The sequence below is a fragment of the Paraphaeosphaeria sporulosa genome (assembly GCF_001642045.1).
Source record: "Paraphaeosphaeria sporulosa strain AP3s5-JAC2a unplaced genomic scaffold CC84scaffold_7, whole genome shotgun sequence".
Classification (NCBI taxonomy): Eukaryota; Fungi; Ascomycota; class Dothideomycetes; order Pleosporales; family Didymosphaeriaceae; genus Paraphaeosphaeria; species Paraphaeosphaeria sporulosa.
In genome coordinates, this window is record NW_017253366.1 from 2,032,079 (window position 1) to 2,060,026 (window position 27,948).

Here is a 27,948-nt window from a genome sequence, read left to right on the forward strand (position 1 = left end):
CGCGGTCGCATCTATGGCCCATGCGATTTGCCAAAAAAGCAGAGGTTGAAGCATGCGGTGAATCCATGCAGCACCGTGTCCCCGGCAAGTGCCAGCGCTGTGAGCTTAGTCTCTGGAACATGGTGATAGACCGCATCAGGAGACATAGTTTCGTTGATCCGTCCAGTTCATCATCATAGACTCGGCCGTATCTTCGGCAGGTACGCTCGAGTGGAAAGTCGCGCGACCAGCCTGAGTATGATGCAATGGCACCTGGCAACCGTTTGCTAGCGCCGTTCGCTCCCCGCACGGGCCAGTAGTGAGGGTTGAGCAACTAAAATAGTAGCACGACGATCAATGCGGGCCCACTTCAGCATGTGTTGTGCCCACCAGCCCTATTGAGGGAGACGGCCCCGAGCATGTTGCGCAGCTACCGCTTGAGGACCAAGAGCGACAAGCTGATGGAGGCGATTGCTGAGCTGATGGCGCCCATTTGCCCAGCGCGCGATGCGACGGTCTGTCACACTTGATCAGCATGCTCGTTTGTCAGCTCGGCCACGTTGCGCCGTTGATGGCGCGGAGGGAGGCGTCTGCATTCGCGCGGACACCGGGGGTGTCGCGCAGAGGCTGGTTGCATGGCTGGTTGCTGTCGCGATGGCGGGGTACAGCGTCCCGGAGGCTTTGGAGGTCGGAGGCACGATGGCTTTGGTGCCGCGCTGGCCAACGCCCGCGGCACACGACGGCGATCCTCGCAGGGCTCTTTATCGAAACGCATGGGCGCGGCCCTGTGCGCGGGCTTGCGGCGTCGCGGTTGGACGCTGGCGGAGGCTGGAAATCCTGCCGCCGGCCCTCGCTTACACGCCGCAGCCCCCGCCATGATATCACCAGCATCTTGCATCCTACTGTTCTGCCGTCGAGCGGTCTCTCACAAGTGTCGGGTGCGTTGACGATCTGGTGTGTGGTGTGCACGTTGCCTTACAGGCTCTGCTCCTAGGCCGCCCCGCGCGTTTTGAGTTGTTCCTGCAGCAGTTGCGGCCGCCGTCGAGTCGGTCTCTGACGGAGGTCCACCCAGCTGTTGGCCCATCTGACTGAGCACCCGCTAGCCAGCCATCTAGCTTCGCGCTGCTGTAGGTACTTCTACGGGATAAAGCAATCAACCCGCTCCTCCGGCAACGACTCCGTGGCCGCTCTGCGCGATTCAAGCCGCGCAAGCCGTGAACCATAGTTGACAGCGACCTTGCACATACCGTCGGGCTGTGCCGAGAGAACGTCTTTGGTCCTCGACGGTTCGAGACATCGTCTCTGCCCCGCATTGAGATGGCGCGCGTGCATCCAACCGACGAAAACACTGTAGGACGAGCCTCTTGTACTCGATGTTCGGCACTGGATAATGTTGCGCAAACAACCTTTCTTTCGGTGGCTTACAGAAACCCAAAAATCAATTCATCGGGCGGCATGACGCAGTATCGAAAGTATTGGGCAGCGCCAACTGCCACTATCGATAGGTTTCCGGATGGGACCGGTGACAGGCCTGGCTCATGCTGGCAGTGCCGCGCGAGAGGCATAGAGACCAATCCAAGAGCGTGAAACGCGGTGGGGAATCGTTGCATTTATTGATAACAGGGCGAGTATATCCACTCAGGCACTGTCAGACTGACCGCTTGCATCCAAAATCAGGGTAGGTACGAACCGGGGTTCTTAGTCGTCATCGTCGCTGTCGCTCCCACTATCCCAACCTTCATCGTACTCTTCTGCCATTGTCTGCAGTCCGTTACAGATTGTCTCGCGCTCATCAATGCCAACCATGTGCATGCGGCGCACAATCTGCTCAACCGCCCGGACCTGATCAGCAACTGCTGTGCTAGTCGTGAGCCCCGAGTGCACGGCGACTTTTTGGCCTTTTCCCGTGCCAATGTCGAATATCGATGCTGGAAAGCTATCGAGGAGTGGGAAAAGCAGCGGTGCAGCAAACCTGTTTGAGTGTTGATTAGCTATCTTCACAAAATCGCTTAAAACACGAGAATAGCACTCGCGGAAAATCTTGGTAGTATCGAGATCCAATAGTACAATAGAATGACTCGTTTCGCGTACTCGGGGCCACGCGTAATCATACGAGCGGGTGGTGACATAGAATGCAACATACCTCTGCAAGGCCGGGCCATCTCCGAACCTATCGTGAGGGTCACGGTCTTCAGTCAGGTTCCAGTCGCCTCGCGCTGCTTCCGCTCTACCGAAAACATGGCTTCGCTTTGTAGGCCGTGACGCCCCAATCCTGTAGTCTTTGGTGAAAGTGTCGATATCGAACTTGGTCAGTTGCTCATCGCTATCGCTCGGTTGATGCGACGTGGTGGACCCAGCCTTTTCCGCCTGGGCAATCTGTGCTGATGCTTTCTCGGACAACACATCTGGATCAGCGATGCTCAATTCCAATTTAGCAATTCGACGCTTTCCAGTGCTGTTGAAGGTCGCTTCTAGATCCTGGAGAGTCCCTCTACCGCCAAGAGCAGTCCTCAGCCGTGAAGATATTGTTACGCTTTCCAAAGCTACCGCTTGAAGGGCTCCAACGTGCCATGGTGAGGTATCAACCATAGAGAGATAAGACGGGAGCTTGATCGGCACGTTGGTGATTGGGATGTACACGGAGGACTGCTCCGCAAGTGTGTGAAGGGAGCGTGCGGAGTTTTCGATCTGCTGCAATCGTTTCTCCTGCTTTTGTTAGCAACAAACTCATTTTGCACAGAGCGCACGTACGCGTGGAGTCGACATATTGCCTCCTTGATCCCCGAGGCCCCATGTCCAGATGCTCAGCTTTCCATAATCGTCTCGTAGTCTGTCAAGCCATCCACTAGCCCATCCGCCCCAAGCATCGTCTATGCCAGTCATGATCTGTATACCCTGCATCCCATCGCTCTCTTCGGCGAAGGGTCTCAGATCGCGGTCCACCAAGTCCTCGTCTCTTTCCATCTTCTCGAAGAGCTCCATACCGACTTCCCACTTCTCGAAAGGCATGAGACTATCGTTCATATCGAACTCGGACAGATGTACAAGCGACTTGGGGTGGTAGAAGACGCGCGAATAATCGGACCAGTATCGCACAGTCGACGTAGTAAGGGGTGGGGGATCAAGGCCTGCATCAAGGTGTGTCTGATACGGGGATGGCTGAATTGGTGCAGCGCGTTGAACGATTGGCTTTGACGGCCATACTCCAGATCGATCCACGTTAACATCTTCTTCGGCCTCGTAGAGGGTATTGACTCTTTTCATGCTACCGAAAGCACCCTTCAGGTCGTAGATCAGGGTCCTCGGTGTGTATGTATCGGAGCCATCTGGGGCGACCCCCGCTCGGAAATGGATGTCATGGTTGACTGGCGACTCCTCATCAGGTGGGTAGGTAAAGTAGGACTCCTGGAAAGCGTATTAGAGATTATGAGGGCATGATATTGACGGCCGACATTTTATGTGTTGACACTGATCGGACAAGTGACACAGCAGTGTGAAGCATTCTCGTAATGAATATTGCACTGCATCGGCATGACAACAGATGTAAGAAGTGGAGGGAGATATGTATAAGCATACCTGCGTGTTCCAGAAATGGGTCCCCAAGTAGTTGCTCTGCTGACCGAACTGTAGCGTTAAAATCTCATGCATTGCAGCACTAGAGTACGCCTGCGGTTGCGTAAGCTTTGCGGGTAGTTAATAGCAATGTTCCGAAGCACCCGAATTTGGTCTGATAGAAGGATGTAGTCGTGGCTATTGGTTAGGGTGAAGTTATTGAGTGCGGCGGTGGGGCACAGGACCGCGCGTCACTTCCGTGTTGAGCGGGGCAATCTGGGGAAGGCACGACCACAACGCAACGGACACGAACAAGAATTCAGCACGACCAAAGGGGAGCTGTACAACCCCTAATCGAACATCGTAAGTTTGTGCCTCGTGCCTTGGCGTCTTGGCTTAGAATGATTATCGAGAGACTATAGTCTCGGGTACCAACAGAAAAAGCATGACGTATATTTCAGTGCTCTCGTTCGTGCCCTTCGGGATTCAATTCTTGTCTCTCGTTTTTGGCTATCAGAAAACCTCCTGTGCAGTTTAATCCGGCACTGGTGAGCTTAGATATACCTAGATATGGTTGTTGAAGACGCGCTCGCGAGTACACTAGGATTGGGAGCGGATCTGGATGACCGAGAGAGAGAGGTGCGTTTGTTGGTATATGTTGTTCATCAAATTAAAACAGCCGTTACTGTATCATTGCTACGCTAAAGCCACAATTTGCTCGCAAGAGTGATCGTGGCCTACAAGAGTTTACTATGCATTTGTCCTTAGGACCGCTCTTCAAAAATCAAGTATACCGGTGAACAGAGCACCTGTGCCAATAATCATAATCATTGAAATTTGCTAACCCATCAACTGCAATTGGTCCGTCGGCGGCCACCTCGTCTGCGCAAAGCTCAGACAGCGCTTGATACTTTGCAGATACTTTCGTGTGATCTCGTCGCTCATGATATGTGCCGCGTTCTTATCGCTTTCGTGTAACTTCTCTCGTGCGCTTCGCTCGTGGATACCCACCATGGTCACGCCAATGGGCCACGCCGCCTTGCCGATGCTCAGTCTGAGGTACCCGTCGTTCGCGTCGACATATCTCCGCTCTTGCGCCGCGAGCACGATTTCTACCACGGGCTCGAGGATACTGTCGGGTAGGTCGTACTGCTCCATTTTCTTGAAGAGCGGGCGCAGGTTCTCGCGGGCTTGTACCATCGCATTGTAGGCTTGCTTTCCGGGGTAGCTGTTCTTTACTTCGATAGTCCGCCGGGCTAGAGTGTTCTCCCATTCTTCCAGCACCATGGTGAAGTAGCTCGCAAGTTGTCTGAACAGGAACTCCCGACCGTCCTTGTCCTTTGGTATGGTGAGGCTGACTAGCATGTCCTTCTCCGGTACGAGCTGCAGCGTCGTGGGTATTGGCCCGTTCGTCATGATCGCCTTGAGGCTATCTGCCCCGACCCGCTTCTTGTAACGCTTCAGCCGCTGTTTGTGCGTCTCTCCAAACAAGATCGCTGGCTCGTCCAGCGCCCTCAGCTTCGCGAAGAGCTCCTCTTCTTCTATGTCCTCATCTTCCGGAACTGGAGTGCCTTCCTCACCTTCCTCCTTCTTCGGTGGTAGGTCTGGTAGCCCCAATCGTTTTCTCCGTCGACGCTCTTCTTCCTCCGCTTCTTGTTCCCTCTTCCGCCGCGACTCTTCTGCAAATTTCCTCCGCTTTTCGCGCCGTTCTTCTTCCTTGGCTGCATCGTCTTCTTCCGCCTTTCGCTTGCGCGCGATTCGATCTTCGCGTGCTTTCTCGGCAGCTTCTTGCTCCGCGCGGTATGCAGCCTGTCGTTGGGCTTCGAGCTCGCTGCGTTTGAGGAATTTCTTGTCGCTCGATTCCGCGGGTGGTGCCTTCTGCTTGGCCTTGGTGATCAACGAAGCCAAATTCATGGCGGCGGGGTGTAGTGTTTACGAAAGCCAGATCCTGGATGTTGAAAGGGGCAGTGTGAGCTGTGAGCAAAGGTGAGGAGTGCTTGCGTTTCTGGTTGACTTGCGCCGGGTGGAGGTTTCACCGCTGCCGATGCACGCGCTAGTGTGAGCTTCCCCATATCGCGAGGACTATAGCTCGTTCCTACCCATCAATCCGCGCCATATGTCATAGAGCCTACATTCGGAGTAACCGCAATCTCCACACCGACACCGGCATACTCGACTCCTAATACACGCCGTTGCAATCACCGCACAAGCGATCCAAATCCAGAGCTCCAAAGCTACCACAGCACGCGCACTCGAGCGCGACATGGCCTCCCCACCACCTCCCGCAAAGGTCGACCGCCAGACCACGACCCCGTTCCTCCTACGCCTATTCTACAAACAGAATGCGTTCCACCACCCGGACGACTTCGACCCCGCCCGCCGCCTACCACCGAACCTCCAGATCTACACATGGCAAAGCTGCACACTGCGCGAGCTCTCCTCCTTACTTCTCACCACACTGCCGAACCTACTGCCGCAGCCATATGCCGGCACGCGCGTTGCCTTCCGCCTGATATATGGAGACGTTAATGGGCCTCAGCGACCAGGCACACCAGCGCGATTCACGACCAGGGATCTGGGCAGTGTGATTGTTGGAGCGCAGACACCGGCGGATCAGGACAAGGAAAGTGACGAGAAGATGGATGTCACTGAAGCGTTGAAGCAGCTGGATGGAGACCCCGACAAGAGTCTCGCGGATGCGAAGTTCGTCATTGGAGATTACGTCTCGTGCGCCGTCTTTCCTCCACATGCGGACGGTAGTGTTCAAGCCGCACCGCCTCCTCCGCCAGTTGGTCCCACAAGAGGTCCGCCACCGCGAGACGGGTTTGGTGGACGAGGCGGCGGAAGAGAGTATGCAAACGGCTACGGAGGGCGAGGTGGACACGAAGGCTTTGGGCGGGGCGGAGGCAGAGGCGGGGGCCGCTTTGACGACAGAAGGGACTTTGGGGGAGTCCCATCCGGCGAGTGGCGAAGAGGCGAGGCTCCACCCGAGAGGGAACCAGGCTACGGGTGGCGAGGAGGACGCGAAGGTGGACGCGGACGCGGAAGAGGGCGATGGTAGGGTGAAATTGATCTCCCAGAGCAACACCATTCACCCTTGACTTTTCCAGTGGCATAGTAACATTGCCCTGCTCACTCCGTCGTAGGTCTGATCCCAGCCATGGTGGGAAAGAGGATCTTTCTATCGACGGAGCATGGAGCCTTTCAACACGACGAGCGAGCACTGTCCGGAAGGTCTAGACGACTATGAGACTTCCTGGCCGAGGATCGCCTTCCATGTTTGCTTCTGTCAAGTCCATGAGCTCTTCACAGACCATGCATTTCCCAACACACAAGTGGCTCGGAAATATGCAATGCATGCATACTCCAAAAGCACGAGACTGTGGACACCGTAGTGGTAATATGTATATCCCTAAGAAGAACGCCTGACTGTCACACAATGTGATTGATCCTCACAATACATCGTTACAGCTCGAAACCATTCGGAGAAAGTTTTGGGCCTAGCGTTCAGTTGATGTATCTCACTTGTACACGGTATAATCAAGATAATCCGATTGCTCGGGTCTGTCTACACTTTAGCCCACCGCTTCCAAGACTGTCGCACCTCCACTGTTCGTTTACACGAATTAGCACTCAGAAAGTCACACCCATTGTTTCACCCTTCTCAGGGGCCCTTCCTTTCAGTGCTGCCTCTCCTAAACCGATGCCTCTCTTCCTCGCACCCATCACGGCGAAAAGACACCTTCCGACAGCCTCCAGATCACCCAGAAGCGTGACATGGCCTCTCTCGCTTGGCACCACGCCCCCTCGAACGACCCTGTAGCCTTGTGGAACCATAGCCGCCTTTGCCAACACCACACCATCTCCGCTCGCGAAAGCAAGTTCGTCATATGCAGAAGTAAGCTTGATTGCTTCTCGGCTTTCCACTTTCGCGCCATAGACCGTAGGCGTGGACTTTCCATAGATTAGGGCAATGGGCGGATAAGCGTTTGACGAAGTGTGCTCCGGGCGATGGTCGAGCTCTTCCTTGAATTGCTTGATCTCAGCGAGAGTGCGAGTGAGATAGGCGACAGCCTGATCGTGTGGAATTGTACTAGTACTGCTAGGCGAAGAATGCGCAACATCTGTCTGCATCTTAGGTTCAAAACCAGTCGCCTGTGCGCCTCCTTCCGCAACCATGTCCACAGCGTTGCGAGCAGTGTCTCGTACAGCCGCACTGGCTGAGTTGTGGGAGCCGCTGGAACCTGTATTGCTGTCGTCGCCTTTCGGTGTACTCATGCTGTTCTTGCGTCCCGGAAGCGTTGGCAGGGCTTGTGACATGGCATTCAGCAAACCGCTCACACTCAGATTTGAAGTTGGCGCTGGAGCAGCCACTGGGATAGCTGGGGCAATGCACGGCGACAGCCTGTATTCTTCCCACATCTTAGGGTCAAAGAAGTCGACCCGATATTGTTCTTTGGTGTGTTTATTGATGAAGCATTGCCCATCTAGAGGCAGAAGTGCATAGGATGTGCGAATGGTAAAGTTCACCTGCGCTGTCAGCACGCGAGACGAAAGCAGGACGTCATCTCCGTTGCGGAAGGGTCCCAAAATATTGATACAACGCTGAGGTACGCCTGCGTAAACGACCCCAGCCACCAGGTCAGGGCGTTGGTTGATCACGTGGCGAGTGATCAGCCCACCCAGGGAATGCGCAACTACGATCGCCCCGCGTCTGTCTGGCGGTACGCCCGGCTGGTTGCAGGGCAGATTTTCAAGAAACTTGATCATGCGACGGCTGAGCAGATGGGGCGACAGTCTCCAGTCGTAACCGTAATCGTGGACTCTTAGGTGGCCATTCCTCGCATTTTCTGATGCTCGCAAGCGCTTGAATAGACGTTTGGCAATGTCAACAGGTCCAATGTGCGTGAGCATGCCGCCCGGAATGATGCGTTCTTCCATGGTTTCTTCGTCCTCGGGATGAAGTCCGATTTCTAGATCTACCTTGCGGAGGTTAAGTCCAACTTTGATAGGAACCCAAAGCTGGCGGTGAGGCGGTTCAGCAGAACGAAGAATCGAGCCCCGGTAGCCACCAAGGATCACGAGATCGCCTTCCAGATCGTTCAGAGCGGCTGTAAAATAAGGATGCGATGCTGCGCTGCCGGCACCCGTTCCCCGCGCATCCGCTGAGGGGACTTTGGCTCCCGATCGCCGTAAGGAAGCTCGCCTTAGCGGTTTGTTGGCGTTATTGGCCAGAAAACTGACTCGCATGTTGAATGCGTCACCGTTCGCTGCTCGTGGTGTCGACGTACCACTCTGTTTTCGAAACAAGTCTTCCCTAGAAGAAAAGCTAAAATTAGGCATAGAAGGGACAGAGAGCTTGAAATTTGAATCTTGCCAGCTATCCTTGATCGCCTTCAGCCTACTGTTCACCTGCTCTGAAACATGCTCGAATCGTGAGTCGTCGCCGAGTGAGGATGCAATCGATCGAGAGCGGTAAAGCAACAAAGATCCTTCCGAATTTGATCTGCGCAGAATCGGTGGCGGCCGCATGTTGACCTCGGGTTTGGGCGCTTCTGGGGGAGTGATGGTTCCGTCCGTGTCCTCTGTATCCCCGCCTGTCTCTGGGCTGGAATCTTGTCGAGAGACGGAATCGGCGGTGGTATTTTGCGGTCGGGTTAGGCTGCGTGAGCGGGATCTACTCCTTCCACGGATGGGCTTCGCGAGAGAGGTGCCGTCGTGCTGCGATAGCGTCTCAGATGGTCCGCGGCGCATGGGCTGGGAGACGCGGTTGCGGTACTGTGGCGCATGTGCATATGGATGTCGGCCAACATTGTCAAAGGACGAAACGGAGAAACTTGGGAGTGAGAAATTGAGCAGGCTTGACGTCTTTGGAATGGACGGCAGATTGAACGGTATATACTTTTTGAGATAGTCACTCGCACCCCCAGACATGGTTCGTCGCCTAGACTTGGTATTGAGGGTATCGCGTAGTGCAGCTCGGTGATTATCCTGCTTGGTGAAAGTTTTGGGCTGCGCCCGCCACGGTGAGGGCAGGCGGGCAGGACGCTCTTTCTCTGAAGCTTCGGCTCCGCGAGTTTGCGCCGACGCTCGAGAAGCGGGCGGATCGCGGGGAAACTCGCGGGGTATGGGCAGAGGGCTCGGTTCTGGAGGCTGTTCCCAGCCCTCAAAAAGCGCACCGCCGTCGCTGTCCTCGAGCGCGGCCGCTTTCTCCGCAGCAGGTGTCTTGGGCGAGGTCAGGCGCGTCTGCTGCTGGCCAATGCTAATGCCTATGGCCGACTGCACCGTCTCCAGCTGCAGTGTCCGCTCGTAGGGCGTCTCGTCTTCGGAAGGTGTGAGATCAGCATCCATGATGGAAGCGAAGTGGATGTCGGCGAGAGCATTCTGGCGGCTTTGGTGGGCACCGGCCGCGGCGGTCGCATGCCCATCCATTGTGTTATTGTGCTGCTGGGGGCTCGTGGAGGAGGAAAGGTGGCATGGAGCCAAATCTCGGGGTCAGGCTCAATGTGGATTCAGTCGCGGTGGCAGTGTCTGTGTATCCGCGCGCTCCCGTGCGAGGCCAATCCCTGACAATGGTTCTTTGGTTGTGTGCGGGACAAGGGAGCGGCGCGGTACAGAGCCATCGTCGAGCTCAGTGACGGGCAAGCTAGCCCGGATGTCGCGCCTTCCGTCATTCCGTTGGAGGAAGCGGCGATGATGAAGTGTGGCAGTTGCGGCTGCCCTTGACCCCGCGCCACAAGACACCAAACGCCAAGTGAACCGTTTGAGCCCCGCCATGCGCTGTGCGGCTACGGGCCCTGGCAGCTTTAACCCAACATCCTGGAGCGTGTTGTTTGTTACTCGGTCCCGTCTGCTCGATGGTCTTCAGTTTCTGGGTGACGCGCGCACCGCCTCAGCGTCAGCCGGCTGAGACCGCGGACTGACATCAGCGGCCAGCCCTGCACGCTAGCAGCCACCAATCGTATGGCTCGTACGAAGTATGCATTCGCGGTAGAGGCGTCTCATGCCAGAGGGCGCGTCTTTCGTCGTACGCGCTCTGATGGAGCAAAGTCGACGCATGTTCTGCGTTGCCCTGCTGGCTTCGGTTGGTACTCACGGTTTCTCAGCTGCTGACCTTAGCATGTCATGATTTCTGACGCTGCGGCATGTCGGGGCGTTCGGTCATATGGGGAGACGTCTTTCCTTCGCCGACTCAAAGCCCACTGAGCGGTCCGCCGCTATTGACCGATTCGGACTGGTACCTCGTTGCTTGGGCGCTCTCACCAGGCAGTTTGGTGAACTCAACCAGCATCGAGTGCCTCGTTGAGATGAACCAATGTGACATACCGTGGACTGGTTCTCTTTATTGACAGACATTCGAGAGCGAGAACAAGGACCAAGAGCTCGGTAGTACTGTCGCAGTATCGGTCAGTCAAGTTATAGCCGAAGTCCGCAAACCTCGTGGTTCACTGGCTGTTCAGTTTCGTGCCTCCTGTCTCCTGTGCTTGTTCAAGCTTGCCATGTACTGTCCAAGACATGAATAAACTTTGGTCTCCGAACGCCGAAACAGGACACTTGACTAGCATTTCTATACCGTTTGAATATATCTGGCTGCATCCTCTCTCCAACAATCACTTTTCGGACGGAATTTCTCAATCTTGATCTTCTTTTCACCATGTCAGCTATGCTACTCTTACCAGCGCCTGTGGCTTCCAATTCCTTCAAGATCGGACAGTTGCTTGCAGATCCACTGCATCCTGATGTCGACTCGTTTCATAATGAGAATGATATGCTTTCTCTGAGAGCACCAACAGTACAGACCCATTTCAGAGAAATGCTCGAGTGCGATGACGCTGGTCAGTTCATCGGACGGCATTCTCACACTTCCACTTCCAACGAGAGATCTGTTTTGATTGAGGCCGAAAAAATGTCCCATACTACGCTAAGAGACCCGCTCTCCGCGTTTCGATACGTCAGTCGTCGAGCATCAAGCCAAGCCTATCTACACCAGGCGGCATTACACCGTAAACCACTTTACTACGTCACTGCCATTCAAACATTGTCCAATTACCACTACATGGACGACGATCCCAATATTGCGATCGCTAAAAAGCCTCAAGTGCGTCGGCACGACTCAGGAATCTCCTTGAATGAGCAAGATGGCAACGTCATCCTAGCGGTCGAGCTGACGAAAGTCTACTGCCGCATCGGGTCACCAGATGAGCCACAACGACCGAGCGACATTGGTTATGCATACAAATACTATCCACTCCAGGGAGAAGAACAGCGCCAACTTGCTGTTGGATTCGGGCCGGCCGTCGATTACCAGGAATTCAGAAATCTCGTCGGTATCTCGAGCGACTCGGACTACACTGACGCGAGCGCCGATTCGGATTCCTTTGATGAAGATGAGGACGAGGGTTGCATGTGTTGTTCCTCCTCAATTTCGAACGCATCCTACCGACGGTACTAATTCTCGGCTTTCTCGTGTTGTTTCCGTCTCGCCTTGTCCGCATAAAGTCGTTCTTTAGCTTATTTCGCTAAGCCTGTCACCCGGTAATAGACTCTCATTCTCTCCTGTTTCTCTTGCAATACAGACTTCTCTTGAAGAATAATGCGCTGTCGGGTCTTTTCCGCTTTGTTGTGTGCTACGCCCAGCCTTACATATATAAGATCTCACTTCTGTGGTAATGCAATGCACTTTCACAGTTTGATCAAGTCATTTTGCAATGGAGGCTTCGGCTCACCTCTCTGGGCAGAAGCTGGCGCTTGCCCGATACGTGACTCTGATGGAAAAGTTGCAGCAGTGAGTGACCCTCCCCTCCTGCTCTACGGTTCGATTACCATATCTATCGACACACCAAAAGCTTTGATCTGCGGTAGTCTGATTATCCAGCGTCTCTGTATGACGATAATACAGTCATCACACACACTCTTCTCCTATGCGCGGGTTGCTAAGAGGTATTCGACTCTGGGAATTCCCAAGTACTCTTTGAACCCCGTTGCCACCGTCAAATGCACATCAATTCCGCTACGCTGGCCACTTGTTCCACAGCGATATGCTTATCGGACTGCGCATGCATATAGTCACGAAATATATGCACACTACACTACACGTTTCGGAAGCCTAATGGACGTCATTATCGACAATGCCCGAACGCATCATTCACAATGTATCTCGCTACACCGTGAGCCACTGGATGCTGAGTCTCAGCAACGTGTACTCACCCGTGTGGCGAGTAGCACAACAGTGCACCTAATGTTCTGGTGAGTGTCGGCCTTGAAGCATAGTGAAAGAGTTCACATATTGTACAGCCATGACGATTCTTCACGATGTCCTTGAGGGGGTATTCACAACGTCAAGTCGACTTACAGAGATGGCCTTATAAACATTCTCAGCGGTAGTATCAACTCGACAACTCCAAGCAACACCTGCACACTGCAACCGCAATCGCAATTGCAAGTCCAAAGCAAGAACTTCAACTTCCAACACTCCAAACCTCAACGAAGAGAACCATGGCAACTACTCAAGCCAACTCCCTTGGCGGCTGGACCGTCACCTTCGCTACTACTGTCTTCTGGGCAATGCTCTCATGGACCATGTTCTTGGTCATCGACTACCGCAAGCGCACGGAGAAGCCGTGTCTTATGACCTCGATTCTGCTTTTCGTTCACCTCTGGTTGGCTTGCTTGTTTCTTGCTGCTGCAAAAGTTGCCGAGAATCATAGTGATTCGCTGCTTGTCTGGCTCTGTTTTCAACTCGTCTTCAGGTATTACAAGACCCTTGTTCTCACCTACTTTAACTTTAGGTACAAGCCGTCTGTAGCCTCTGCAAACTTCGCCCTTCGATCAACTGATGTATCTGTCATCGTGCCCACTGTTGGTACAGACGTGAGCGCCACGTTCAAGGAGATGGTAAGCAGCATTCTCTGGAACAATCCGAAGCGCTTGATCTTCTCCACCACCACGGAGCATGCGAAAAAGAGCGTTGAGGAAGTCCTTCCTGGTATCCTGGCCAATCTCAAACTTGGTGAGTCCGCATACCAAACCCAATGGAAACTTCCATCACTCGAAGTCTATACGGAAATCTCGGTTGTCTCTGCCCAGGTTGCAAGCAAGCGGGAGCAATTCATCCAGGGCGTAAACATGGTGAGTACGTCCATCATTGCCTCTGCTGACGATACCGTCTCGTGGCACCCTAACTTTTTTTCTGGGGCTCTTCCAGCATTTGCGGACAGCCTGGTAGGGTTCGTCGGTACCCACAAGTGGGTGAAGCGTCTTCCTTGCCCTCCCACAGACTCCTCCCTTTCGTGGTTCACCAATCAGTGGAACAACTACTGCTTCCGGTTTTGGAACCTGGTCGGTGCGCTATACTTGATCCGTCACAACTTCGAAGCTCGTGGTTCCGACGCAACTGACGGTGGTATTTTCTGTGTGTCTGGCCGTACTCACCTCGTTCGCTCGGACATCGTCCAAGATCAGGCCTTCCAGGACGAGTTCTTGGATGAGCGCATCTTGAATTCGCTGATTGAGGGTGGAATCGGCCCTATCAATGCCGACGACGATAACTTCCTGACTCGGTGGGTCTTCTACAAGAAGAACATGAAGGTCAAGTTCCAGGATTCTGAGGAGGCCACGATTACGACGGTTCTTGGTAAGGATGGCGGCAAGCGTTTTAAGGATCAGTGCCTGCGCTGGAGCCGCACTACGATGCGCCAGAACCCACAAGTGCTTTTCATCGATCGAACGGCTTGGTGGATGCATCCTATTACTGTCTGGACCACGTACTTGCCTTGGCTGTACAACGCCGCTTTGATCTGGGACCCGCTCATGGTAGGTACGCTCTACTTCTCCAAGTTTAACCAAGACAGTAAGCACCGCTTCACACTGATGGCTATCCTGATCGGTTTCATCTGGGCGACGAAGCTCATCAAGGCCGCGCCTTGGTTCTTGAAGCATCCGCTGGACTTCTTTCTCTTTGTTTTTCCTTTCCCAGTGTTCGCGATCTTCGTGTATGGTCACTCCATCCTGAAGATCTGGACCGCCTTCACCTTCTGGGACCTTGCATGGACGGGGAGGAAGCTTCCTACCGACGCCAAGGCGAAGGAGGAGTAGAGTTTGGAGTAGTCCTGGCGTGTAGCGACAGTAAGTGAGCTACAATTTCCTTTTATTTTCCCTCTTGACCTTATCCTTATCAGGTCCTGCACATTCAACGAAAGACATATCGAAGTAAATCAGACCCGTCTTTGTAGAGAACTCGAATTGCAGCTGGTAGACCACCGATGAGCTATTGAGTCTCAGAGACCTTGTAGGTGACTCCGCAGTTGTCAGTGCATGTGTGATTGTTGGTTAGCTCGTATGGGCGGATGATTCCCTTCCGAAAGATAGAACGGGCGGGGACCTTAATGGGATCACTCTGGTAGGCCTTCCAAGCCTTCCTAGGCCGTGTTAGGATGCCGTTTCCCGCACATATTGTATGTAGTTACCATATATACAAGTCGTACTTGCACTGATTAACCAAAACGAAGTTGCCGTTTCTCTGATCCTTGGCCACGGGAGGACTGTTGATGACAACAGACTGGGCGAGGTTGCGGTACTCAGGGACGTACCCAGGAACGTCTTCGAAGAGGTACTGAAGGTTCGTTGTATCCAAGGCGACCGACAGGGCGGACAGTATCTGTAGAAGCAGGAACAAAATGATTAAAAGTTTGTGAAGAATCTGTTGGAGGTCCGTCTGTTAAAATGATGGTAGTGTTAACGAAATTGTGTACAAACAAACTGACCTTATATAGAAGTTCTAGTCGATCGAGCTCGAGGTTTTGAGCCTAATCGAGTGCACCAGCCACAGGCAATAGTGAAGGCAGGCGCGACTTCTCCAAAACGGCCTCTCTTCACAGGCTCACAAGTTCACTTATACCCAGCCCTAAGCAATCTAAAACGAGTTCTTCTGACCCCAGACAAACGAGCGATCGCGCTTGGGACATAATTGTACACGATTGCTATCAGTCGAGCGGATGTGAATGCATACATCACGTGATCTGGTTTCAATTGCTAGCATAGCGGGTGCGATCTTAGATGACTAGAACAATCTAAACTTGGGCGAGTGCGAGCTTTCCAGTGTTTCCTCCTCGCTCAATTCCTCTGTACAGCGTCTGCGATTGTATGCTACAGGTAACATTCAATGTTGTTGTGCCTGCGGGCTATCTGCATCCGGGTGAACTCGTGAATATGCCGCCAGACTGCCCGAGCTTACGCCTCTCAGCATTCGTGTGTCATAAGCATACGGTATGGAAGGCACGCATCAGTTGAATGTTTAGGTTTGCTCGCCACAAAATTTTTTTTTTTTTTTTTTTTCAAAAGTCTATTGAGTGTAAGAACGGTGCGGCATGCGGGTGAGACCCCCTGGTATAGTAGATCTATGTTCCGCATCGCTGATTGGTATCAACAGCGAAGTGATAAGCGAACGGACGGAGATACTTCCTCTTTCAATGAATGACTATGTCGCGTCTGAGCTAATGGGCAAAGGCCACATGGGTACCTCTCATTCATCGACCAAAGTGAAAGCCTCCGAGCAGTATTTTTTCATTACTTGTTTTGGTACATGAAGTACGAGCTAATCCATGGTAGGAAGACTCTTTGCTGTGCCAAAGGGTCGTGGAAATGCGGCTGAGAACTTGCATTCTCCGTGCTGATATTCCAAGGAAAGTGCATACTCTTTATCAAGCTCGCCAATCTTGACAGCAATGTTAGCTTCGGGTCGGCAGATTTTCCTGAAGGATCGATGTAACGCGGGGAAGAAAGCACAAGCGATGGCGAGGGCCAATCACAACGAGCGCCGAAGTCTCAGACGCTGCTCACTCACGCTGTACAATGATGTTCTTATCGTGCCACGCAAGGTAAGCTTATTACCAAGCGTCTAGGCGGTCTGCTATTCCTGTGCCCCTTCAGCAAAGCGGGACTACCAATATCTTGAGTCCAATTAACAAACACGAAGGGTTGCACGACGCCCGAACCCCGGCCTCGAGCTGCTCTCCAACATCTCGATTCGGGAAAGTATGGCCATCTCGTACCGCTACATCGGAATGTAGTCCAGCGTCTAGATGGCGATGTTTCTGGGATTGTGTTGCGCTGACGCCGACTGGACGAATGAGATTGAAGTGTTTTGCAAGGTCTAATTGCACGATGTGAAGACATTTAGTCTCGTGAGAGATAACCGGTGTGAGAGTCTAAAAGGTGTTTTGAGTCTTTGTCTTGGGCCGAAGCCGCTGTCCCAAAAGTATTTATTCTGACATTGCTCGCATCCGAATTGCTGACCCGCCAACGAGGTCATTCCCGACACTCTGGAGATACTTCTTAGGCGACAACATCGTTGGATTAGCTGCGAAAATGAATCAAGTGGATAATATGGATCAACCAAAGATCGCCAACGAGAAAGTGGGCTCTTTCGTCTCAGTCGCATACGGCGATGTGGAGCCACAAGGATGGGATGCGCAGAACACCAAAAGGCTTCTGCGGAAGCTCGACTGGCACATCATCCCGTTCATGTCCTTGATCTATTTGTAAGTGCCGACACGCTCCTCAGTTAGGCGCCCTCTGACTTGGTTTTGTGTAGGTTGTGTTTCCTCGACCGTACGAACATAGGCAACGCGCGTCTCGATCACTTAGAGCAGGACCTTAAACTGCATGGCCTACAGTACAATGACTGCCTCGCAATCCTCTTTCCATTCTATATCGCAGCGGAGATTCCCTCGAACATAATGATGAAGCGAGTGCGGCCATCCATTTGGCTGACGTTCATCATGTTCTGTTGGTCTGTGTCCATGATCGGACAGGGCTTTGTAAAGAATTATTCTGGACTAATGGCGACGCGAGTGTTTCTAGGAGTCTTCGAGGGTGGTTTGTTTCCGGGCGTGAACTACTTTATTACGCAGTGGTACGTGCGGAAGGAGTGTGGCTTCCGCATGGCTCTCTTCTTCAGTGCGGCGACACTTGCTGGGGCCTTCGGAGGTATTTTGGCAAGAGGTATCGCGGAGATGAACGGCGTCGGTGGAAGAGCAGCCTGGGCCTGGATTTTCATTCTGGAAGGTCTGCTTTCTGTGGTCGTTAGTCTTGCCGCATACTGGTGTATCTACGACTACCCTTCCACGTACGTTCGGTCCAACCCTTATTCTCCATCTCCTGATTGACATGATACAGTGCTCGGTTTCTTACTGAGACAGAACGGGAGGAAGTCCAACGCAGGCTGCAGGCTGAACAAGGCCATTTGTCGAACGACTTCGACATGAAGTACGTGTGGCAAGCCATCGGCGACTGGAAGATCTACATCCATATGTTCATTTGCATGGCAGGTTTCTGTCCCATCTACAGCTTCGCTCTCTTCCTCCCGACAATCATCAAGAGTATGGGCTACACCGCGAATGAGGCGCAGCTGATGTCCGTTCCGCCATATGTTGCGGCGTGCTTCTTCACAATCATCGCGAGCTGGTATGCTGATCGTGTTGGTAAGCGGGGTATCTTCATGTTGGGCTTCCAGCTTGTGGCTCTCCTTGGCTTTAGCTTGTTGTGCGGCAGTGGTAAAGCCAGCGTGCAGTATGCTGGCACAGTGTTTGCTGCGATTGGTATCTACCCGCAGATCCCTCTTGGTATGGCATGGAATAGTGGTAATATTGGAGGGAGCTTGAAGCGAGGCACTGGTATCGCGATGCAGGTCATGGGAGGCAACTGTGGTGGTATAATCGCGTCGTACGTTTATGTCTCAAGAGACGGCCCCAGATACATCACCGGGCACAGTATTTTGATTGGAGTCGTGAGGTAAGTTCTTGAACCTTCACCAGGTCATAGCATCGACTGACACAAAGCAGCGCTGCGTTTTTCCTGACCTTATTTATGTCGACATGGTGCCGATTAGAGAACGCGCGCCGCGATAAGGTTGCAGCTGAGCGGGGTGTCCAGGATTTGACGGAAGAGCAGAAGTTGCTCGAGAGAGAGTTGGCCGATAACGTGCCTTGGTTCAGATATGCCGTGTAAAGTTTAACGTTTTCGGTCTGAGTAGATAGTCTGCGACGCCGACGGGTTCTCATCTTCTTTGCTGCCTAGAGGAGACACGAGAATTGCGTATATATTTAGCACAACTTGCGGGTGCGAAGTCGGTCCTACACCCCAACCTCCCCCCGAAAAGCAAAAAGAAGCGAGCAGACCTGCAGGCACTTGTACAAGTTCCCGCCGTTCCCGTCGTCACTCCCATCTATCATTACATCACTACATCACACCGTTGGTCTTCGTCTCACGCTAAGATGACCAACACCTCTCCAGCTATCGCAAAAGGCAAAGCTAGGGCGGATGACAACGACGCATCGAGTTCGTCTACTTCGCGGCCGCCCCCACGTCCACGTACCCCGCCGCCCCAGCCACCCGTACAACAGCCGATCTGCGCAACACCGTCGTCATCCACAGTTCTAGCGACGTCGAGTTCAAAGCGCAAGCGTCAAACTCGCATAGATTACTACTTTGGCAGCAAAAAACAACGCATCAGTCCCATTGCATTCGAACTGTCGCCTGAAGAGAAAAAGGACGTCAAAGCCCTTTATGAGGACATCAAAAAAGAGGAACGGGAAGCTAAGAAAGCCGAGCGAAAGGTGAATCAACAACTGAAGCGCGAAACGGAGGACGCCGCTGCGCGTGAGAGACAGAAGAAGACCCGTCGTCGCCAAAATTGGAACATCTGGTGCGAGCGCAATGCGAAACCCAAAGCTACGTTCGAGATCCCGGAAAACCTCCCTAGGGGTGAGTTATGGGCTATGCACAGATCCATAACGATGTGCGAAAAGGAATTCGGCCTGAGAAGGACGGAAGTTTTCTGCCTAGAGCACTGCTGCAAGCCAAACTGGCGAACTGAAGGCGACACAGATATCACCTTGTTCCGAATGGACGATGTACAGAAACTGGCGTGGCGAAAAGAAGCGATGCTAGCTGGTGTAGAGTGCAGTAACGAGGAAGATCTGATTGCTGAAGGCAGATTACTGTTCCTCCAAAAGCAGATGGCTAAGGAAGGCTAGCAACGAGGCACCTACCAGTCAAGCATGCCTATGATTGCCGGAATCACGACGAAGTCTTGTGATGTTGTGAGAAGTGCACAACAACCACGGACATGCATCTTCTTCTTGTAGTTATACTTCACAGCTCCGTTGTAGCACTTTCCTCACCATGACTGCGGACATCAACAATGTTCCAGTTCGATGGACTACGCTCAAAGGCCTAAACAACCTAGGGTCGTACGGTGATCCTCTCGGCAACTTAATCAAACTGCTAAGCTGCCCCCAAGAAATAGGACGGGATGTCTGGTCCGCGTCGCCTCGGATCGGAAGCATTATGGGTAGTCCGGGGGTATTGTTCCAGGGCTGTTCATTGTTCGTTTTGATGTAGTCGTTATGAAGCTTCATGTTGAAGGCCACCCTAACTGTAAGTATCCTTCATACTTGCTCGAAATGGCGCAGCATCATACTGAGACTATATATTTTCGTATAGTAGGAGAGGGAAGAGAGGAAGGCCATGATGACTACGGATCAAGGGGAATAAAGTAGTACAATGGGAAGAGGAGCACTGCCTCGCGGAATGAACAGAAGTACTCAGATGAAAGCTATCTAAGGTACGATATGAGGCGGAGAACTCTTTTCGGGACCCAAACAAACAGAACTCAACAATGCGTCCGCAAAACGGGCGGAGTACGGGAATGAGAAAGACTGGGTCCAGACATATTATGTTCTTGGTAGCCTTTGATCATTTATTTGAAGATTTCCCTCAGAACAGACTAAAAGTGCGAGATAGAATCAAGAAGTAGCTTTGTAAGAATTGTCTATTTGCATTCCTTCTCCATATAAAGACGCGATCACCAATGCTGACAGCCAAGCAGCTAAGGACAACACCAAGCCGTGAGGCTGAGTCCACGCTCACAGCTTAATTGGCCCAGTCACTAAACACACGTGCTGTCGTCAGCAGGAATTGCGAAACGTGATTTCTACACCAGACAAGTTCAGCCTCATTTAGGAGCTGGAGTATGGTTGTCGCCGCGCTGAAAGTGGACGCTGTGGAGGATCCGTTGGGAGCGCTTGATAAAGTGGCTCGGGCTTATTAGTGTTATTTTGGAGCGTGATTCGTGATGCGGATAGAATACATCCGAGGGCTTGAGTGTTGCCGCTGGAGCTGAAGAGGATGCTAGAGAAGTTATGGGGGCGAGAGGAAGAAGTATAAGATGCCTGCTTGAGGAGGTAGAGAAGAGCATCAACTCGACAGACTTATACGCTTCTCTACGACCTTCTTACCATTCTTCCCTCTTATCTCTCACCTCCCTAAAGTTCGATCGAATCGTACTCTGCACCTATAGCCAAGATGCGTACTTCTACTGCTCTCTTCGCGCTCGCTGCTACAACCTCTACGGTCATCGCTCGCCCGGGAGCTTGGCAATACACCACCGATCTCGAGATCATCGTCTCTCTCAGCAATTCCGATAAGGCTCTCGGATCTCGCACCGGCTTCCTCCAAGGTCAGCGACAGGAGCAGCCCCCGGACAACTCCAAGGGCCCCTTCAAGACGGTCAACATCATCGTCGGCAAGAACGTCGAAAACAAGGACATCCGCTGCAAGCTCATCGCACCTGGTGGCCAGCCTATCAAGGCGCGCCGCGGCGAGAACAACGTCGACCAGACCTTCGCCGACGCCGGCAAGGGCGAGTGGGCGTTCCTCGAAGACAGCGAGGTTGAGAGCATTATTTGCGATCCGGCCTTCAAGAAGGGCGATGGCAGCGGCAACGGAGGCGATGCTGCAGGGAAGATCGTCAGAGTCGTTCTAAGCGACCAGGCCACGGAGACGGGCGTTGCGTTCGAACTCGCATCTGATAAACGCGATGAGGAGGCCATCAAGCCCTCCACTGTCTTCTCGGCCATCGAGATCCAGGCACCAGCCGATGTCAAGGCCACACTTCGCTGCCAGATCGAGGACAAGTCGGGCAATATCATTGTTGCTACGCGCGGACCCAACACTGACAAGACTTTCTCGGATGCTGGGAAGGGCGCATGGGATTTCAAGATCCCAAAGAGGGCCCAGGTCAGCAAGATTATATGCGACCCGGCCTTCAAGGCGGATCCTATTACGAGCAACTAATTCCTAGGGTCCAAGAAGAATAGAAGATGATGGTAGCGGATCGGGCGACGAAGGGAATAGAGGCATTGTTATGGCGTTAGTTTTTCCTCATGCTTGATTGGTTTAGATTGCATATTTTCCAGTTGTAGATAATCTTTAAGTTCAAATACAGGCAGTATTAGCTCTGTTAGCACGCGTCTTTGGCACACTCACTACCTTTGGTATGCTAGTCCCATTCGCGAGTGCGCATGTGCGAGTGACTCAGGAGTTGATCCGTGCCCAAATGTAGCACCACAAAGGGCTCCGCGTCGCCCTTTGTAATGATTCGTTCATCTGATTGCAAACACTTTCTGTTCGCCGAAGAGTCAGGTGAATGAAGCTGTCAGTGCCGCCGCCCTTGCCATGGCTGAGAAGGGCGAGCTAAGCCACATCTAAACTACATTAGGCAACTGCACTGGCTGCCTCGCCTGACCACCCACTCTCCTGAAGCGGTCCGTAGACTTACTTGTGTTTGCTGGAAAGGCGCCTTCTAGATTCTCAGTTGCTGCCTGGCGAAGACCCGGAAAATTCTGGGAGGTCGCTAAATTTATAAACGACCCGGAAGCCCCAGTCTTTCAACGCCATCGGGAGCTTGGTAGAGATACCAGTTCCTTGATCGCAAGCATCTTCATCATTTGACCATCGTGTCCTTCCTGGAGACGTGATGTCACCACCTGCGGCGACTGCTTCGCCTGCCCTCCGCCGGCGCCTTCTCGCTGACATTGCAGAGGTTCAGCAGGATCCCTATCCGAGCGTGCACCTATACCTCAACGACGAGGACATCACACACGCCTGCCTGGTCCTGGCACCACCGGGAGAGAAGCCGCTGCACCTGGAGATCAAGTTCCCAACCAACTATCCACTTCAGGCCCCGCACGTGACGATCCAGAGTCACGTCGACCACCCAAATATCTTCGATAGCTACATCTGCGCCACGATTTTGAATACCGAGGAGGGATGGACTCCAGCGTACACCCTCAAAGGCATCTTGATCCAACTCTTGAGCTTCTTCTCGAGCGACATCATCGAGCAGGATTACGGCGGTGAGGTGGATCTCGCAAGCTACAGGGCACATAAGAGGGCCCGGCGGGAGATCTCCAGTCAGTATCGCTCAAATAAAAGAGACTGGGACAACACTTGGTCTTACGAGTGCTACTGCTGCGGTTTCAACAAATCGTGGAACAACTCGATGCCGAAAGCAAGGTCGCAGGAGCTTCAAGCCCCGCGGGCCGTAGGTCCATCCGAACGCACGAAGCTTTTGGAGCTTCCCGACGAAGTCATCCTCAATATCCTGTCATGGATGGACACTACAGACGTGATCTCTTTTGCCGACGCCATACCTACCATCAAGCACATGCTGACCTCTTACGACTTCGTTCGTCTTCGGGAACTGCAGTGCTTTTGCTTGAAGAAGTCTTTCATGAAGGCCAAACTTGGTATTGGCGTCTCAATCACCGGTGGCAGGAAGCCAATCTTTCGTTCGGAATTCGATCTGCTGTCGAACGAGGCTTACAACCTGTTCGACGTTCGCAGGTCTGTACAAGGCGTATGGTTCGACAAGTGGCTCCCAATACCCCTCTCGCGTCGCCACTGGAAGACGGTGCAGCAGAATGCAGGCCATGCGTTGGAAGGATTACGCGTGGCTGCAAAGCTGCAAGAGACGGATAAGGTGGCTGTCCTCTATCACTTCATGAATACAATTGTGGTGCAGTTCTCCAACGATGCCGCACGGTCTTGGAAGAAGCCAGATTCGCGGAGCACGTTGTCGCATGCGTCTGAGAAGGCAGTCGAGGCTTACTTCGCCCTGTTCCACCTGCTTCTTTGCTTCGCGACCGAGAATCCAATTACTGTGAACCATGCAAACCGCATGGTCGCGCGCTTCCTTGCCGGGCCACGCACCAAGACGCATTTTCCGGACCTTGGCCAGCTGCTTGTGGCAGCACTGATCTCTGATACAGGGCTCACGCAAGAGTTAACCTTCCAAATCATCAAGGAAGCTATCCTCCGCAATGTGGTTTGGATGCTCGACACCAAAGGCGCTGCTATGGCCGAATTGGCATATCTAGAGCCTACAACCGTGTCGGACTATCGTCTCCAGAGAACCTTCGAAGGATCGCGCACATCGTACCGCCTCCTCATGTTCCTCAAGCTCTTCTCCTCCATGGCGCGAACGCCCGGTAAGACACTCGTGCAGTTGCGTGAAGAGCTCTTCGACACGCACAGCGCGCCTCCGCCTGGAGTATCTGCCATTATGGCCCAGAGAATCCGCGCAATTCAAGCCATCGACTCCTTCCCGAAGTTTCTGACAGTAATGGGCATTACTCAGATGCCATCCAGGTCAGAGTTCACCGCCTTCTTAAGGCGCACAATTAGCGAAAGCGTCGATGCCAACTATTCGCGCATGCCCATGACCCAGAGCCAGCTGTATCTGATTCGGAGGATGTGGGAGCCGACGGTGGAGCGATCGAGGGAGGTACAGATCACACCGCAGCTAGAGGTCTGGTTCGAACGTGGGGAGAAATGGTATGGAAATGGGTGGAATGGCCGACCGAGTTTCTTTCCTTCAGAGGGTCGAGAGGGTACAGGCGGCCGTGGCCGTGGTCGTGGCCGCGGTGGTAGGCGAGGATAGCACTGCTTCTGACGAGATAAGTGGGCATGGTATGCATGCTCGAATGGTGGCGGGAGAATTTGGTGGCACAAAGGGTACCAGTGCCTACCGCGGACAAGTGTATGCGGCTGGCCCTAGATAATCACCAATGGATGGCGGTCTTGAATAAACACTTTACTGTGTCCAGTCTCACCAGAATAAGATGTGAGAAATAGACAGGGGGACAAGTGAGTGAGTGTGAACACGCCCAGTATTACAAACGCGCAATTGACGCGTGCGAGTCATGCGGGATGCCCTTGCTCTTGGGCTCGAGTCAAAAAAACCCCTTTCACTGTCACTTTCTCGCCTGCGCCTGCCATCTGTATCGTATCGCGCCGCGCCGCGCCGCGCGTTGTTTACGCAGACCGACCCATTCAAAGCCGCCGCATCCATGCCATCGTTTAATGCGTGGAACACGCACGTGCCGTTTCAAAGGCCCGGGGCTGTTCCGTCGCCGCTACTGCCGGACCAACGCTTGGTTTATATGAGATGCACGGATGCGAGTGGATGTGCGCACGGGATGGCAGTGTTTCGGGAGCCAAGCAAAAAGTTTTAAATGCCGCCTTGTTGCCTCAGATTGTTTCTTCAGATCACGGACTTCGACAAGGTGATTTGGCAGGTGCTTCTTGAGGCTGAGGGAAGGAAAATTGCACGTGAGTGGGTCACGTTTCGGGAACGGATATGAAAGCAGGAGCTCTGAGATGAAGCATCGCGGTGAGGATGATCGATGCGGCTGGTCACGGGTCGTAGAAGGCAAGAGATGAGCCACGGGATGGGACTACGAGCAATTCGAGCAGCGCGTATGGTGCCGGGTATCAGCAAAAGTTATGAGATCTCTAGCAGCGAGCTCTGGTTATCACGATGACTGTCTGCCATTGCTTCGACGATAGCGGATCAGCCTCAAGTTTCACAACGCAGGACTCTCCGCTATGCCTCAGGTCCAGCCCCACACAGACCATCTATTGCAGGCAACATTGGGTGGGCTGATAACGTAGCGTCCGTACGTCAATGACGCGGAATTGGACCCATAGCTACGCATATACTGACATGAGCAATCTCGTGTACAGACCACTCCTGACGAGGGTAACATAAGAATGCTTAGCCCAGAAACATGTGGCTCACCTCTTGGCTCTCCAGTGTCTTTTCCGTTCTGTTTCCGTTCTTTTCCTTTGCGTGACGTCTTTTGTCGTTTCGTTTCTTCATTTCTTGTGCCGTGCACCTTCTTTCTTTTGTACGTCTGTCTCTGCCGAGTAGACTGGTCTGCCCTTTGATTCTTCCACCGTGCTGGTCGCTTTCTGTATCTTGTTCAGATCGACAGTTCCGACTATCCTTTACTTCCGTTCTCATTCGTCTCTTCTTGTCCATCACACTGGTGTTCATATTCCCCAACAACATTCTTAGGTTGAGATGGCGTCCCACAATACCGGGCGCATCTCCCACTCATTCGCGCGGAAACAAAATCGCCAAACAATCTGGCCAACTCCAGACCCAACGACATCGGACATCCAGCTTAGTGCACCTTGGCCCGGTCGCTATGGTTCCTTCGCAGCCCCAAATAAACGATGGACCAGTGCCTTCGACACCGAAGCTCGTGCTTCGCGCATGAGTTTTCTCGTGGACGGCACGCTGCTACCGCGGGCACCCGTAGCAAACAACCAGCACGAGCAGTGGGTGGGCAAAAGGGCGGAGCGGAGGCAGACGTGGCTAGCTCCTGTTGCCCAGGCGGGGGACCCAGAGAAGGTATGGAGTGGGGAGTTTGATGTCGAGAGGCGCCCGAGTTGGGTGGGAAGAGAGTCGGGGGCGTTGGTTGACGACGATGAGATAGCATTGCTGAAGGAGAAGGAGCAATTCCTGGTGTGTTGGGAGGAGGGCGATATCGAAAACCCGTTGAACTTTGGAAAGGGAAGGAAGTGGATGAACGCAATGGTTCTCGCTTTCGCCTGCTTCATGGTGTCGATCGCATCATCGGGTTTCTCTCAAGGTAAACTACCCTCGACTCTGGCTGAAGAGACAACACGCCTAATATATTACAGGCACACGAGACTTGAGGACGGAGTTCAATGTCGACCAGGTAGTGGCCTTAATGACCACATCCGCCTTTGTACTTGGCTTTGCGGTCGGTGCACTTGTACTGTCGCCTTTGAGCGAAGTTTATGGCCGTCGCGAGCTGTACATCTCGACCTTTGGCGCGTTCGTCTTGCTCACCGGAGCTTTATTCTTCTCCTCGTCGATGACTATGGTCATTGTGCTACGTTTCCTGGGCGGGCTTGCAGGATCCTTCACGCAGGCAGTCGCTCCAGCTGTAGTCGCCGACATGTTCGACGCGCAAGAACGTGGACTGGTTCTCAGTATCTTCACACTTGCGGGTCTTCTGGGTCAGAATCTTGGGCCCATCATCTCTGGGTTCCTCGATGCCTACCACGGCTGGCGCAGCATCGTCATCTTCGTCACTGCGGCGTCCCTTCCCACCTGGCTTGTCCTGACCTTCACCTTCCCGGAGACATACGCGCCTGTGCTACTTCAGCGCCGCGCGAACAGATTGACCAGAGAGACTGGGAAGCAACATGTTGTTGCAGGGGCTACGCCGAAGCCAATCAGCACACAACTACGCGTTGGTGCACTGCGTCCCTGGATCATGCTCATCTACGAGCCCATAGTCACCCTTCTATCGCTCTTTCTCTCTGTCGTCCACGGTACGCTCTTCCTTCTCTTCGCGGCCTACCCCATTGTATTCCAACAAGTCCGCGGCTGGCCTCAAGGCATTGCATCGCTTCCCTTCCTTGCGCTGGTCATCGGGATCATCCTCTCCCTTTTCTACGTTGCATTGATTGATCAGAGGCGCTATGCTCGTGTATTAGCGCGCAACAATGGCATCGCACCCCCCGAAGCGCGTCTCCCACCCGCCATGCTCGGCGCCATTGTCCTTCCTATCGGCCTCTTCTGGTTCGCGTGGACCAACGGACCCGAAACCTTCTGGTTGATCAGCGTGAGCGCTGGCGTGTTCTTTGGCTTTGGCATGGTTCTCCTGTACATGAGTCTTACGAATTATCTCGTCGATTCGTACCTGGCGTATTCGGCATCCGCACTTGCCGCGAGTACTGTGCTGCGGTCCTGCGCGGGTGCGGCATTCCCTTTGTTTACTAATAAGTTGTATGAGAAGTTAGGCATACACTGGGCGTCAAGCATTCCGGGCTTCATGGCATTGGTGTTCGTGCCATGTCTGGCCGGGTTCTACCGATGGGGACATATTTTGAGGACCAAGACACGGTTTGGGCAGGAAGCCGCTGCTGCTTTGGCAGCGCAGGCACAGAAGTGAGCGTTCCGCAAGAGTATTATTGTATATAAGCTTTTCTTGAACTCATTGAGCAACACGCAAATGTGAACTGCACCATACACGGATTTACTATCGTCTTTGTTAAAGTGACTTCATAGCATAGAGGCACCAGCAAAAGCATTCCTGAACGATGTTGACTTCGCACGTTCCAGAGAAGATTCGAGGCATACTTGCTCCGATTGCCTTTAGTTTGGTTGATTTGGGAAGATCAAGTTGGGAACAGAAGTTATAAATGCCACCGCTCTCTGTTCCACACCTGTCCTCCGCTTTCTTATACCAGAAG

The 27,948-nt window shown here is 53.2% G+C and overlaps 12 protein-coding genes across 12 annotated transcripts; 9 read left to right on the forward strand and 3 right to left on the reverse strand.

Moving 5' to 3' along the window:
- Positions 1-346: 346 nt before the first annotated feature.
- CC84DRAFT_890338 (uncharacterized protein) lies at positions 347-1,134 on the forward strand. The gene has a single exon (XM_018187807.1). It carries the CDS (start codon positions 515-517, stop codon positions 971-973), a length of 459 nt encoding a protein of 152 aa, XP_018034527.1. The 5' UTR covers positions 347-514; the 3' UTR covers positions 974-1,134.
- A 240-nt stretch (positions 1,135-1,374) lies between these two features.
- CC84DRAFT_1166269 (protein DML1) lies at positions 1,375-3,749 on the reverse strand. Its single transcript, XM_018178915.1, has 5 exons — positions 3,556-3,749; positions 2,731-3,384; positions 2,123-2,685; positions 1,670-1,951; positions 1,375-1,616 (listed from the first exon to the last, which is right to left on the reverse strand). The coding sequence occupies exons 1-4, from the start codon at positions 3,625-3,627 to the stop codon at positions 1,678-1,680; spliced, it is 1,563 nt and encodes a 520-aa protein (XP_018034528.1). The 5' UTR covers positions 3,628-3,749; the 3' UTR covers positions 1,375-1,616; positions 1,670-1,677.
- Positions 3,750-4,185: 436 nt separating this feature from the next.
- On the reverse strand, positions 4,186-5,525 carry CC84DRAFT_1166270 (uncharacterized protein). Its single transcript, XM_018178916.1, has one exon. The coding sequence runs from the start codon at positions 5,443-5,445 to the stop codon at positions 4,372-4,374; it is 1,074 nt and encodes a 357-aa protein (XP_018034529.1). The 5' UTR covers positions 5,446-5,525; the 3' UTR covers positions 4,186-4,371.
- Positions 5,526-5,794: 269 nt separating this feature from the next.
- Positions 5,795-6,592, forward strand: CC84DRAFT_1178047 (uncharacterized protein; the record flags this gene model as incomplete). Its single annotated transcript, XM_018180314.1, has 1 exon — positions 5,795-6,592. The coding sequence occupies one exon, from the start codon at positions 5,795-5,797 to the stop codon at positions 6,590-6,592; it is 798 nt and encodes a 265-aa protein (XP_018034530.1).
- A 572-nt stretch (positions 6,593-7,164) lies between these two features.
- CC84DRAFT_1188618 (uncharacterized protein) lies at positions 7,165-9,963 on the reverse strand (the record flags this gene model as incomplete). Its single annotated transcript, XM_018180997.1, has 2 exons — positions 7,165-8,732; positions 8,796-9,963. 2 exons carry the CDS (start codon positions 9,961-9,963, stop codon positions 7,165-7,167), a joined length of 2,736 nt encoding a protein of 911 aa, XP_018034531.1.
- A 1,222-nt stretch (positions 9,964-11,185) lies between these two features.
- Positions 11,186-11,983, forward strand: CC84DRAFT_1178049 (uncharacterized protein; the record flags this gene model as incomplete). The annotated part of the gene is made up of 1 exon (XM_018180315.1): positions 11,186-11,983. The coding sequence occupies one exon, from the start codon at positions 11,186-11,188 to the stop codon at positions 11,981-11,983; it is 798 nt and encodes a 265-aa protein (XP_018034532.1).
- Positions 11,984-13,026: 1,043 nt separating this feature from the next.
- CC84DRAFT_1249779 (uncharacterized protein) lies at positions 13,027-14,755 on the forward strand (the record flags this gene model as incomplete). The annotated part of the gene is made up of 1 exon (XM_018184293.1): positions 13,027-14,755. The coding sequence occupies one exon, from the start codon at positions 13,027-13,029 to the stop codon at positions 14,623-14,625; it is 1,599 nt and encodes a 532-aa protein (XP_018034533.1). The 3' UTR covers positions 14,626-14,755.
- A 2,159-nt stretch (positions 14,756-16,914) lies between these two features.
- CC84DRAFT_1150128 (high-affinity nicotinic acid transporter) lies at positions 16,915-18,608 on the forward strand (the record flags this gene model as incomplete). Its single annotated transcript, XM_018176692.1, has 4 exons — positions 16,915-17,069; positions 17,123-17,656; positions 17,707-18,321; positions 18,372-18,608. 4 exons carry the CDS (start codon positions 16,915-16,917, stop codon positions 18,535-18,537), a joined length of 1,470 nt encoding a protein of 489 aa, XP_018034534.1. The 3' UTR covers positions 18,538-18,608.
- A 123-nt stretch (positions 18,609-18,731) lies between these two features.
- CC84DRAFT_891159 (uncharacterized protein) lies at positions 18,732-19,621 on the forward strand. The gene has a single exon (XM_018187808.1). The coding sequence runs from the start codon at positions 18,804-18,806 to the stop codon at positions 19,563-19,565; it is 762 nt and encodes a 253-aa protein (XP_018034535.1). The 5' UTR covers positions 18,732-18,803; the 3' UTR covers positions 19,566-19,621.
- A 1,078-nt stretch (positions 19,622-20,699) lies between these two features.
- CC84DRAFT_1166275 (uncharacterized protein) lies at positions 20,700-21,674 on the forward strand. Its single transcript, XM_018178917.1, has one exon. The coding sequence runs from the start codon at positions 20,896-20,898 to the stop codon at positions 21,664-21,666; it is 771 nt and encodes a 256-aa protein (XP_018034536.1). The 5' UTR covers positions 20,700-20,895; the 3' UTR covers positions 21,667-21,674.
- Positions 21,675-22,119: 445 nt separating this feature from the next.
- Positions 22,120-24,509, forward strand: CC84DRAFT_1166276 (uncharacterized protein). Its single transcript, XM_018178918.1, has one exon. The coding sequence runs from the start codon at positions 22,349-22,351 to the stop codon at positions 24,311-24,313; it is 1,965 nt and encodes a 654-aa protein (XP_018034537.1). The 5' UTR covers positions 22,120-22,348; the 3' UTR covers positions 24,314-24,509.
- A 1,071-nt stretch (positions 24,510-25,580) lies between these two features.
- CC84DRAFT_891206 (membrane transporter) lies at positions 25,581-27,697 on the forward strand. Its single transcript, XM_018187809.1, has 2 exons — positions 25,581-26,312; positions 26,365-27,697. Exons 1-2 carry the CDS (start codon positions 25,739-25,741, stop codon positions 27,645-27,647), a joined length of 1,857 nt encoding a protein of 618 aa, XP_018034538.1. The 5' UTR covers positions 25,581-25,738; the 3' UTR covers positions 27,648-27,697.
- Positions 27,698-27,948: the final 251 nt, after the last annotated feature.

What these genes read in the sequence shown, in the direction of transcription:
- CC84DRAFT_1166269 (XM_018178915.1), bottom strand. Translation starts at nt 3,627, where the DNA reads ATGCATGAGATTTTAACGCTACAGTTCGGTCAGCAGAGCAACTACTTG. An exon ending in CCCATTTCTGGAACACGCAG is followed by an intron (nt 3,385 to 3,555) that starts GTATGCTTATAC and finishes TACGCTTTCCAG; the next exon opens with GAGTCCTACTTTACCTACCC. An exon ending in GATGGCCCGGCCTTGCAGAG is followed by an intron (nt 1,952 to 2,122) that starts GTATGTTGCATT and finishes ACACTCAAACAG; the next exon opens with GTTTGCTGCACCGCTGCTTT.
- CC84DRAFT_1166276 (XM_018178918.1), top strand. Translation starts at nt 22,349, where the DNA reads ATGTCACCACCTGCGGCGACTGCTTCGCCTGCCCTCCGCCGGCGCCTT.
- CC84DRAFT_891206 (XM_018187809.1), top strand. Translation starts at nt 25,739, where the DNA reads ATGGCGTCCCACAATACCGGGCGCATCTCCCACTCATTCGCGCGGAAA. An exon ending in ATCATCGGGTTTCTCTCAAG is followed by an intron (nt 26,313 to 26,364) that starts GTAAACTACCCT and finishes AATATATTACAG; the next exon opens with GCACACGAGACTTGAGGACG.
- CC84DRAFT_890338 (XM_018187807.1), top strand. Translation starts at nt 515, where the DNA reads ATGCTCGTTTGTCAGCTCGGCCACGTTGCGCCGTTGATGGCGCGGAGG.
- CC84DRAFT_1166270 (XM_018178916.1), bottom strand. Translation starts at nt 5,445, where the DNA reads ATGAATTTGGCTTCGTTGATCACCAAGGCCAAGCAGAAGGCACCACCC.
- CC84DRAFT_1166275 (XM_018178917.1), top strand. Translation starts at nt 20,896, where the DNA reads ATGCGTACTTCTACTGCTCTCTTCGCGCTCGCTGCTACAACCTCTACG.
- CC84DRAFT_891159 (XM_018187808.1), top strand. Translation starts at nt 18,804, where the DNA reads ATGACCAACACCTCTCCAGCTATCGCAAAAGGCAAAGCTAGGGCGGAT.